The 13,196-nt window shown below is 37.0% G+C and overlaps 1 protein-coding gene across 1 annotated transcript in view; it reads right to left on the minus strand.

Annotated features, from left to right (window-relative positions):
* Nucleotides 1-559: 559 nt before the first annotated feature.
* The window catches only part of LOC126299452 (V-type proton ATPase 21 kDa proteolipid subunit c''-like), a 52,062-nt gene continuing 39,425 nt past the window's right edge, over nucleotides 560-13,196 (minus strand). The window contains exon 7 of the mRNA XM_049991366.1: nucleotides 560-4,654. Within this exon, the coding sequence (XP_049847323.1) occupies nucleotides 4,622-4,654 (33 nt within the window). The 3' untranslated portion in view covers nucleotides 560-4,621. The remainder of the gene's footprint in view (nucleotides 4,655-13,196) is intronic.

A 13,196-nucleotide genomic window follows, 5' to 3' on the forward strand; every position in this document is an offset into this window, starting at 1 on the left:
TCTGTTTTGTCTACAGTGGCAGAATTTTCTTCCTGTAGGGTGTACTTCTCTAACAGGAATAGCTTTTATTACTGTTAATCATATTGGTACAGATCTTGTGGTTTTTGAGAATACTTTAATTTGGTGCTGCAAGTTATTCGAACATTACATGTTATCACAGTTTATGATTACCTTTTGCATACTGCCTCTTTCAAGTGTGTGTGTGTGTGTGTGTGTGTGTGTGTGTGTGTGTGTGTGTGTGTGTGTGTGTGTCACTATTTGAATGGCATATTTTTTTCTCTGTACTTCACTAGTCTTAATCAAAGGACTTTTTCTTATTTACATTAATTTCTTAAAAAGACTCACATGCCATTTTCCTTTTCAGCCTGGAAATATTCTGAGAATAAAAAAACATTGGTTTAACCGGAGTGTCTAACTGACTTTTTAAGTCAAGAATGTGCAAGATCTTGTAAAGAGTTGTTCTTCCTGAGGTAGCTTACATCTCTATGCTGCAAGATAGAGAGTATCTTAATTTCAAATACATACAAAAATCAGACATCTGTTCAGGCAAGCACAGAGCTGAATTATTACAAAGTTTATTATTTTATTCATACAGACAGCTTTATGTCGACAATTAAAATCCCTGTACCAACATTTAATATTCACACATACAATGTAAAGTTTTGCAAGGTTTAACAAAATTTGCACATACACAAAAATCAACCATATACACAAACCAACAATAGCATATTGTGGCATAGACTGCACCCTTAAGGTTCATTATCAATTCACGTGGTACAGAGTTTATTTTTACACAGTTGGAAGACCAATACTGTGGAAACAGCTTTAACATGTATTTGCATGAATGACTAATGCCATAATAAAAAGAAAAGAAAATTTTAAATTCAGGTACATGAGAATGGAATGTTTGAAATTATGATTTTATTTCTGGCCACTGTATCTTACATCAGTAGCTTGCTCACCCCTGTAAATATCAGGAATCTGGGAAGGGAGAACCCATAGCATGTATGAACTTCAGAAGCCTATTGAAACAGCTGCCACATCATAAATATTCATTATATGCCACACACAGTAATTTTATTTGGGCAGCTTGATTTTCAAGTTCCATAGAAACATCTACCACAGAAACAGTCATGCTTACTATCACAATGCACAAGTAACAAATACCATGAGAACAATTACAAGCATGGTACAAGTGGTAGGAATGGATTACTCATCTGATCTGTATGTCTACAGATTTCCATAACAGACAGCTGTGCACTGACAATTTATACTTCATATTATTCAATAGTTTGTGTGTTACTATACTGTCTGCAAGTTGCAACTGTGCGTAAAAGCTGAGAAAATCATTACAACAATTATGTACAGCTACCAGGCTACATAAATTCAACCCAGTTTCACTTTGTTGCCAAAATCTTTCATTACTGACACTGCTGACTTGCATTTATCTACGAGATATGTTTTCTAAACATCAACTACCATTAAATGTGTCAGAAAGAAATGACCCTACATACACATGTACCGAAGTCCATTAATAAACAGAACTATGATTAATTGTTGATGTAATTAATAAACTGCAATTTTTACTGAACAAGTATTTTAAAAACCAACTTTTCTCCCACAGACAATCCAAAATTTTAATATCTGCTCTGCCAAGACACAGGAAAGTGTATTTATGCCTCACACTATATCTACTCCATCTCACTAAAATATTGAGTTTCTAATTTGATCCTGGGTGGAATATGAACAAACACTCACAGTACAGTGGAGGAACTGATCAGTTGATAGGTGCAAACAAGAAGTTTTTAACCTTACTTCAGATTATAAACTTGCATAATTTCAATGTTTAAAATGATGTTTGGATGCATTATCTTGTACAAGTTTTTCCATAATATATATTACATACTTTAACAATGAATAGTACTCTCACCTTTGTTATGCTCATATGAAATGCTTGCAGGGTGTATCATGCTAACAGGTCATTAATATAAAATCATGATTAAGCATCTCACTGATTATGGGAACAAAATTATGGCTCAAGTCTTCGTCCGATGCCTTTCACAAAGGGCCGTAAGTACATAGCCCAGGTGACAATCTCTCTCACCTCTTTTTAGCCAGTTGCACAATCAATGAAATTTAAAACAAAGTAAATGCATTCTTAGAAACGTACTCATGAGAAAAATAGGGCCGTGAATGTGGAAATCTAAACATTCATTAAGTTTAAAGACAATACAGTTTGTACACATTATTTTCAAACAAAATTAACTGTGTCCACAAAATCTGTGAGAGATCAGACTACATTCGTATCTTAATTTTCAATTGTAGTGTGATCTGACATGATTTAACTAGGAACAAATGAATAAAAACCTCAAAAAACTAACAGCACAAAAAAAAAACAGTATCCTTTCCATTTACTTATAAAAATCAACTAAAAATTGTGAGGTACTTCATCTTCTCTTGTAATTCATGATGACTACTGTATATCACAATTCTTCTCTCAAACTATTATTTCATTTTTCTTGTCTGCAGTAAAATGGTTTTTACTTAAAGGATTGTCCACATCTACAACTGACTGCTGACAAATTATTGTACATCCAGCCAGCTATATTTTACTGGTGATACACTTACAATCTCATGTGGCAAATTGTACAAAAATTAATTGGTAGTCATACTAAACATGCTTCCTGTCAAAATTGCAAAACATCATTTCAACAACTTAAATCTGCAGTTCATATATCGAGGGGAAAAAAAGGGGGGTGGAAAGGGGGTGGGGGGTACAATATATGAAATCCAAAATGTGCACAATGAACACCCGTTTTACCCTTAAATGCCTCTTTTTAATACTGTTATAAAGCAAATATGCACTAGAACAGTACTTCAGACTACTCCACACCCTACATTTTATTTACAGTGTGTGTTCTTTAACTTTCACAAAAAAATGTTAGCATTGTGTCTTATATGCTACAGTGCATTCAACATACCACTAAAATTTTCAGCATCTCCTCCCAAATTACTTCTACATACAATTCATTTAACAGGTAGTTATCCGACTGCAGCAGAACGCCTCTGCTCAAAATCTCAATTTTCAAATGACATTTCCTTTGTATCTGGACAGTTCAGTATATGTGGAAAAAGTTGTACTACTAAAAGTTGCTTTGTGGGTAAGATATGCCATTTATATATCTTAATTGTGTCTATAACACTTGAATACACTCCTTATTGATGATGATAAAAGTAACTTGTCACATGAAGCACTACTATCAAATTAGAAACTCATTTACCACATCTTTTCAGATATAATTATATTGTTTGTTCAGTGTGGCAGTGCTTTTTCTAATACATCCTTATGGTTTCAGCATTCATGTTTTCAAAAGTGAACTGTCACTAGGTCCTATGCTTAAAATTGCACTTCAATTTTTCCCCCCCAAAGCAATTTTCAATTTCAGCATAACTTTTTGGAACACAAGCTGAAGGCAAGAATTTCATTTGCTTCCTGATTATCTTCATCTGAAGCAGCAATCAAGTTACTTAGAAGCCTAAGATTAAACACAAAATCACTAATAGATAATTGTGCAAAGCTCTGAGGTTAAGCTTAGCAAAAATGATTATTCTTACAATGTACGAGACAACATGCAACGTCAAATAACAAATTTCATTGCTGACAATATTCTGTGGATGGCACCTACATGATAGTACAAGAAAAGGAGACACACATAATCTTGACACCAAATACTGATATTGTAGTTTGAGAAATACATAATGGACAGTGAATCAGTACAACAAATAGTTCATGTATATGAGCACTATAAATAATATGCAGGTGACAAAACTTACAAAATGAATTCTGTGCAAGGTAAATATTTAACATCTGAATATGCAAGCAGGATAGGAGTGATTTGATAAAATTAATACAGGCGGACATTTGTAATGCCCTCTCATTCTCAACCCTGATGGAAATGGACTATTAATTGTCCATTCCTCTATATCCCTACCACATCATCTTGTCATCAGCACACTGTGTCAACAACAATTTCATGTATGTCTTGTTTCCATTTACTTGTTTGCTCTACCAACCAAGAAAGTTACAGTTTGAAGAGCCTGGACAACAGTTTCTGCCTTAATTGTGATCACACTGCAAAATATTTAATACTGAATGATGCTCTAATTACAATGTGTGTACTTCAATTATTCACACATTAACTATATTTCATTACCAAATCACCCCACATACTTCACAAGTATAAATTACACACACTATTTTGAGCTAGATTCATTAAATTAACACAAATTTATGAAATATTTCTGGTATAAACACTAGGTTGTTCTAAGCATAATTATGTATACAAAGTGAGACAGAGAGACTTCAAATTTGAAAACTATGTACATATGATACAGTTCATATCAGGAGTAACAATCACGCATCTATGTAATTGATTAAAATAATGTAATAACAAATACATTTTCATTACATAATACTTATCTTCTCTACACCCACTTTATTTTTTACAAATATACAAAGCACATTCACACTTCTGTACACCAGCACCCCTAATTTATACATGAAGTCTCTGTACAATCCAAAAACAGCCATATTTCTTGTCTGCTGAAATGGATCACTTGTTTACTGCTTGTCCCCCATCTTTACTTTGGCAGTCTGAAATTAAAAATATACATAAATATATATTTTGAAATTCAAATTAGCTTTGAAGTGAGACAGATATACAGGGAGTAGAGCTTCAAAAAGGAATTCATTAAGTGAGACACTCTTCTGCATCTATATTCCAACTTATCACACAGACTGTGACAAACAGCACCTGGTACCAGTATTATTTTCGTCTTTTCTAGAAACACGTAATTTTTACACCTCTATTATTGGTGAAGTTTTGCACATCTGACAATGCTCAAATGAAACACAGATTGGAGCAAAATGTTCCTTTCTAATGAAAGTGTGCATCAGATTTAGACTAATCTGCTTCCATGGTTTCACAAGTATTCCTGGTATCTGAGCTACCTCAATGTATCAGGAAACTTCTAAGAGAAGATACAGCCACAGCTCAAAGACCATATCCAAAATAAACTACACATCGCACAATTCTCACATCACATAGGGAACCAGCCACAACCTCAAACAATACTGATCAGCTAAGCTACCCAGTTTAAATTTTTAATCAGTCCCAGGTCTGTACCTATTCCCACAATATTTTTATTCAAAATTAGCAGAACAGCATCTTTGGAGTAGTAGTAGTAGTAGTAGTAGTAGTAGTAGTAGTAGTAGTATTTGTTGACAAACTTTGACACTTTTCAGCAAATGAGATGTGGCATAAGTTTAGTGAAAGTACTACTACAACAATTTTATTCTTTTAATCTTGTATGCACCACAAACACTAAGTCCACACAGAATTTATGAACAAAGAGCGTGGAAAATGAAGACATCCAAGATTTACTTCAAACTTGAACTATCATGTATAATGAAGCAAAAATTTTCTATTATTGCTGGCTGTGTGTGTGTGTGTGTGTGTGTGTGTGTGTGTGTGTGTGTGTGTGTGTGTGGAGGGGGGGGGGATGAGCACCTAAATGTTAATGCAACATGATCCTATGGAGTTAATCTTGTTTATACCACTAAACAGTGGATTTTAACAGGAGTAATGCATTTTAACACTGTCTCATTGTTTATATTTGAGATCAATGCAACACACAGTATCATACTTTTCATGCCCGATTGTTGCAATAAATAAATAAATAAATAAATAAGTCACTGTCCACATCAACTTCCTGAAGAAAATCATTTTCAGCAGTGGTATTCCCTTCAAATGAATGGCTTCATCAGTTATGAGGATAATCTCCCAACTGCTGCAAAAAAAATATTTGCACCTACAGAGGATGGCAATATGCTGTAGACTATGGGACAAAAGAGTTACTGAACTCCTATTTAATACACATAATTAGTGTGGCAACAAAAGGATGCTGCATCATGTTATGTAAAACTACTGAGGCATTACATGGGAGTTTCCTCATAAACTTCCCACAAATTCTTACATCTAACAGTGAGAGCTTTATGGCCGCCTCCTACTTTCATAGGATTACCTGAAAGGTTAATACCAAAACTAAGAAAATATATGCGATATTTCCATTGTCAAGTTACCATGAGTTTGTAGTTCTGCACTGGTGGATCTGAAAGAAAAGGGTGCTAGTATGAAGTTTGTTCTAAACTTAGGAAAACCACTACAGAAATGGAGGAAATGTTGACGCAAGATTTTGGAAGACACTTGACTGGTATGACCATTTCAGAAACATGTAAATATCAGCTTCTGATGACAATGCCTCTTGTCTATTTCATCAGGAGAATTGAACACGAGAAGGATTATGGCTAAAGTTTGTGCCACAACTACTTCAAGACAATCTGAAGCAGCATTGTATGGAACTCTGCAGGGAACAAACAACTACAAGACAATCCAAATTTACTTTGAAGTGGTGACAAAAGTTTGGTTTATGGCTATAGCCCTGAAACCAAGCAGCAGTCATCGCGAAGGAAGAGTCCTTCGCCATGACCAAAAAAGCTCAACATGTCAAGAGTAACAAAGTCCTTGTTGATACACTGATGGGATTGTTCAGACACACAGATTAACACTAAAGCTCAAGAGAGTTTAATAATCATGTTCTTCCACAAATGGCTTGAAACATGAGAAGTAAAGTCCACAGACATGGTGGAAGAATGACTGGTAGGCTTGTATGACAATATAGGACCACAAAGTCTACCTTACTCAGGAATATTTGACAAAGAAAATCACCAGACTTAGCTCTGTGCGACTTTTTCCACTAACACAAGATGAAAATTATGTTGAAGGGCTGAAGATTTAATACACTTTAGGAATATCAATCAGAGTCACACAGGGCACTAATGGTAACAACATAAGCCTTTCAAAAGTGGCAGACTGTGACAAGTAGAACAGGCTATGGACTGCATTAATGTTGTTCATGTTTAGTGTTGCTGCAAGCCCTGGTAACCTATATAAAGAGTGTGAACAGCATCAGATGTTGATTGATTACTGTGAAGGACGCAGATGTCATGTATTGTGAGGTACAGTCTTATCAGCACCCATCAGTGTTGTGAAAAAGGGGGGGGGGGGGGCAGCAGCACATCACTGTGGATTTCCCTTTGCACAGCTGGTCAAATTGTGCAATATCCATGTTTGCGGGACATTTGGATTTGACAGTGACTCAGTGTTGGACTCTATGTGAATGTGAGGGCATGCATACTCATCTAGGTTCCAGTCAACCACAACCACCAGAAGAGAGGTCACCATATTGTGCACCAAGCACATTGTAACACCTTCATATCAGCAGCTCCCATCCGAGAACAAGTACTTGACTCCCTGCACCATCCCACACCATTGGTCAGAGAATAGCAGCAGCCAGACTAGGGAATTACCACCTTACATGTAAGCTGTCGTAACCCAACCACAACACAAACAGCCACGTTAGGAATGACCAGGGATCACGGAATGCTGACGAGTGGCACTGCACTGTGTTCAGTGATGAATCACAGTTCTGCACTACCCCACATGACCATCATCTGGGAGTATGACAACAAGCTGGGGAGAGGTCCCACCTATGATTTGAAACAGCACAGCATCATTACTCCTGGCACTGTGTGAGGAGCCATCAGGTATGACTATGTCATGGCAGATACTGTGTGAGTGAACTCTGATGGCACAACAGTACATCAGACATTTGGCTTCCTCGTGTGTTGCATCTCTTGACAGGGTACAAAGTTTTAAGAGCAGCTTAGAAGAGGTAGAATGGGATGAAGTATACACAGAAAATGATGCTGATGCCAAATTCAATTTATTCCACCATAAATTTGTCTCAATATTTGAGAGTTGCTTTCCTGAAACGTTATGCAAAAAAAGTCATTACAAAGTAAAGTAAGCCATGGATTACTGAGGGAATTAAGATATCATGTAAGAGGAAGACAGAAATATATGGACATGCCAGAATAAGTCAGGATCCGACGTTACTTGCTTACTACAAAAGATACTGTAATGTTTTAAGGAAAGTCATTAAGAAGTCGAGAAGCTTATGTGTTCTCACAGAAATTAATAATGCGGGTAAAAGATTAAATCTATATGGAATATTGTCAAACGGGAGATGGGGGCAGCCTGACAGTACACAGAATTCCATAGCAATAAAGCTAAATGATGATGATGATGATGGAGTGATAATTCACAAGTGGCAAGTATTTTTAACAATTACTTTCTGAATGTAGCAGCAAAAATAGGGTTAAAGGGTTCACTTGAAGAAGCAAAAAATGTTAATGTCATTCCCCAGGATTTTAGGCCTTTAGAAATAGCACCAACATCCCCCAATGAAATTAAGGGAATTATAAATACACTGAAAAACAAGAGCTCATGTGGTGGTGATGGAATCTAACAGAATTTTGAAGTGTTTTTCTAATTCAATAAGGAGTCCTTAGTGATATATGTAATGCTTTGCTGGCAGATGGAATTTTTCCAGACAGATTGAAATATGCAATTGTCAAACCTCTTCATAAGAAGGGGGAAAAGAGAGACAAATAATTATAGACCAGTCTCATTGCCAACTTCATTTGCTAAAATATTCGAAAAAGTTATGTATTCAAGAGTAGTCTCACATTTAAGTGAAAATAGTTTACTCAGCATGTCACAGTTCGGATTTGGGAAGGGTTACTCTACTGAGAATGCTATATACACTTTTACCCATTAAATAGCACAAGCCCTAAATAACCAATTATCGCCGGTTGGTATTTTTTGTGATCTCCCAAGGAATTTGACTCTGTGGATCTCGTCACACTCTTAGAAAAACTCAGGTTTAATGGAATTGAAGGCTATACACACAGCTGGTTTCAATCATACTTAACAGAAAGCAAGAAGTTGTGCTGAATAACACAAATAATATTAGAAGGGTGGTAAATTCTAGTGAATGGGGAGTTATCACGAAGTGCGTCCCACAGGGTTCAATTTTGGGTCCTCTGCTGTTCCTTATTCATGTGAATGACCCCTCACTTAACATTCAGCAAGCAGAACTAATACTTTTTGCAGGTGACATGAGTGTTGTTATAAATCCCATTCCTGTAAAAGCAGCTGAAGATATTGTTAAGGATGTCTTTCAAAGAATTATTAAGTGGTTGTCAGAAAACAGACTCACTCAATTTTAAAAAACTCACTATATCCAGTTCTGTACACCAAATAGTCATACTGACAATTGATGCAGCATATGAACAGGGCTCAGTTAACAGGGTAGATTTCTCCAAATTTTTGGATGTTCACGTTGACAACTTTAACTGAAGAAGCATATTACAGAGCTTCTCAAAACAATTAAGTTCAGCTTCTTTCGCTCTTTGTATAATCGCTAGTCTTGATAATAAACAGATCAACCTCCTAACGTACTTTGCATATTTCCACTTAATAATGTCTTATGGAATAGTTTTCTGGGCTAACTCACCACTTAGACACAAAGTACTGATTGCAAAAAAGAGAGCAGAGAGAATAATTAGTGGTGTTCACCCAAGGACATCCTCTAGGCACCTATTCAAGGAGTTAGTGAATATATGTTCTGTGATGGTGCAGTTCAAATACCTAACTAAATTCGTTATAAATAATCCATCTCAATTTGCGAAGAACAGTTATGTTCATGGGTACAACACTAGAGAGGGGAAAATGACCTTCAGTTGCTCAAAAAGGAGTACATTATTCAGCAACAAAAATCTTTAATCATTTGCCCAACAACATAAAGTGTCTGGCAGGCAGCAGATCAAGTTTTAAATCTAGCTTAAAATCATTTCTTTTGGACAACTCCTATTCCTTGGATGAGTTTATGTTTCAGAACTGGTAATTCGTGCGTTCTCTCTTGAAATCTGACTTATTCCACATTATATCGATAAAATAATCGTAAAAATGATATATGGAACATGACATACAAAATGGCACCAGAATATTGTTTAGTTTAGTTAACAGGGCAATGTTGATCCACACACAGCTTGTGTCTAATGCAAGAATGAAGTTGGCAGGGATCGATTGTGTGTTATTTACTCAACAGATAAGCATTTGTATCAGCAAAGCAACTTTTATTCATACTGAACTTTATAATAGGCTCCCACAACATATACTCTGATAATCAGTGGACACACCTGCCATTAACTGAAAATTGTACAGTACATATGTACTAAGTTGCTGACAATTGCAAACCTACAAATCATCTTACATAAACCAGCCAGTCTCCACTTTGGAGCCAGTGCCAGTTTGGTAAACCAGCCAGTCTCCACTTTACCAAACTGGCACCTTACTAAGAACTGCAGCCTTATCATGCCAGTTCAGGTCTATTTTAATGAAATAAGAAAACTGTCAATATGGGCTGTTAAAGCACAGAACATAATTATTCTGAGAAGAGGTTAATAATTATTAACTCACTAAACAATAAAAAAGTGAAAACTATCAATGACTTTCATATGAGTGTTTGTGGCAGTATTCATGACTAGCATTTGTGACAACAGACAAGACAGTCAGGAATGTAGATTTTTGTGCAGCAAAATGAAAACTGCACATTAAGATGTGACATTCATTCACTATTTGAGATCCTGCCAGGACTTTAAAAACAACAGGGATTTTAAAAGCATATGAAGATTATGACATGGCATATTTCTTCAGATATTGTTTGGGCCCTACATCTACAGACAGACTCCAAAAGTCACCATATGGTGTGCATGGGGGAGAGTACCCTGTACCACTACTAGTCGTTTCCTTTCCTGTTCCACTTGCAAATAGAGCAAGAGAGAGAAGACTGTCTATATGCCTCCATATAATCTCATATTCATGGTCCTTACACAAAACTTATGTTGCCAACAGTAGTTTCAGTCTGCAGTCAGCTTCAAATGCCAGTTCTCTAAATTTTCTCAATAATACTCCTCAGAAAGAACATCACCTTCTCTCCCTTTCCATTTGAGTTCCTGAAGCATCTCTGTAATACTGGCATGTTGTTCAAATCTATTGGTACCCTATCTAGCAGACTGCCTCTGTGTTGCTTCAGTGTGTTCCTTTAGTTAAACCTCGTATGGCTCTCAAAAACTAACAGTACTCAAGAATAGGTGACAAGCATTCTATATTTACACATGAACCACACAAAACTGAAGTCTACCAATTGCCCTCCCTACCACTAGCCTCTCATACTCATTCTATTTCGTGTCTCTTTGCAATGTTACACCCAGATATTCAAATGACTTGACTGTGTCAATCAGGACACTACTAAATGTTGTATCCAAACATTACATATTTGTTTTTCCTGCTCATTCACATTCGCTTAATTTTTTCTACATTTAGAGCTAGGTGCCACCACACATTGCTGCCCACCATGTCCACCAGATCATAGATGTACATGAAAAATAACAGCAGTCTTTTCATACTGCCACAGGATACTCCTGATGATACCCTTGTCTCTGATGAACATTCACCACACCAGGTTCTAAGGGGGAGGGGAAGGCATTCAGCAAGTAAAGCAACACTTTTTCTCAGCCAATTTTGTTTTAAAAAAATTGACTTTTTTGTGAGACATTGCAGAATATTCTTGCTTCAGCCCCTATAGTTTCATGAAGTTCTGATAGATGGCAGCACTATATGTAGCCTTCAAAAGGGCATCTGTAAAGGAAGTGTGTCCCAAGCAGAGAGCTGTCATTTGAGTTTCTTTTTGCAGAAAACCAGAGCATATCAGATATTCATAGACACAGAGTGTCTATGGAGATATGGCAGTGAACAAAAGCACAGTGAGGCATTGGGCGAGGCATCTCATCACAAGAAGGTTGCATAAACTTGTCCAATGTCCCACGTGCCAACCGACTGCATGCTGTTGTGACTCCTGCAATGTTGGAACATGTAGACATCCATTCAAGATGACCAACAGATCACAATCAAATGCCTTCATGTTCCACTGGACAACACTTTATTGATGCACCAAGACATGGGTTCCAACATCAACCAGTAGAGTGGTACCATGCAGGCAACACAGGTCCTCCCCGTTAGGTGGCGTAAGGTTGTCAGATTGAACAGAGATTATGCTGAAAACAGAGTTTCGTAGCCTAAAGAATGCGAAATAATGTGGTGATTGGAATCATGAGCAGAACCAACATGATTTCAGAAAAAAATTGTTTTACTTATTGAACAGCTCAGAGTTGATCGTTGCACCATGAGGAAGGACATCAAACAGAATAAGCCCTTGAAAATCCTCGTAGACCATTGCCATGACTTTACTGGCTTTTCCCTCGGAGAAAAGTGGTGTGGCACCATTCAATGGATAGCAGTAATCACAGCTGTGTGTGGCCTACTAAATTATTGCTATTATTACATTTCCTTCACTCCTAACAACCCCTTCACGATTTCTTGCACGACTGACGTCTTTTATCTGCCGTGAAATACTGTACCTAAACAGGTACTTTGCCAGAATGGTGAAACATTTCAATACAGGCTGTCAGCTTGAAACAAGGTATAAACGAGGATGTCAATTTTAATTGTACCCAGACATGCACCTATCCACCCAAAGCAAATCGACTGCCACAAATGTCTTGCTCCAGGACTCCAGAAAACCACAGAAAATGCATGGGAAGAGATCATAACTGTAAGGAGGATGTGTACGGGCTCCCCAGCAGAACTTTTGCAGCACAGTTTAAACAACTTTGGCAACATGTGGGCACCCATTATGCTGCAACAGAATGCCACTACCCATCAACATTCCTGGGCATTTGGATGTAATGGCATGCTTCAGTTTTTGCAAAGAGTGACCCGACCCCCCCCCCCCCCCCCTCTCTCTCTCTCTCTCTCTCTCTCTCTCTCTCTCTCTCTCTCTCTCTCTCTCTGTGTGTGTGTGTGTGTGTGTGTGTGTGTGTGTGTGTGTGTGTGTGTGTGTGTGTGTGTCCGAGTAAACAACAGAAGTTTTGATGACATTCTCCATAAAATCCCAATCTCTCCCCGTGCAATCTCCACATTTCTGATGCAACCACTAACATCTTTCCACGAAGGTATTGAGCATCTTTTCTCACTGTGGGATAAAATGTAGTCTCACTTTCATTTTGCTGTCCCTTATATATTACCAAGTTACCAAAACTTATAAAGAACAAACATGTACAATTACTGGTATAAAATATATGCACAATGTCTGTCCCAGATGAACAACAT

The sequence above is a fragment of the Schistocerca gregaria genome, chromosome X (genome assembly GCF_023897955.1).
Source record: "Schistocerca gregaria isolate iqSchGreg1 chromosome X, iqSchGreg1.2, whole genome shotgun sequence".
In the NCBI taxonomy this organism is placed as follows: domain Eukaryota; kingdom Metazoa; phylum Arthropoda; class Insecta; order Orthoptera; family Acrididae; genus Schistocerca; species Schistocerca gregaria.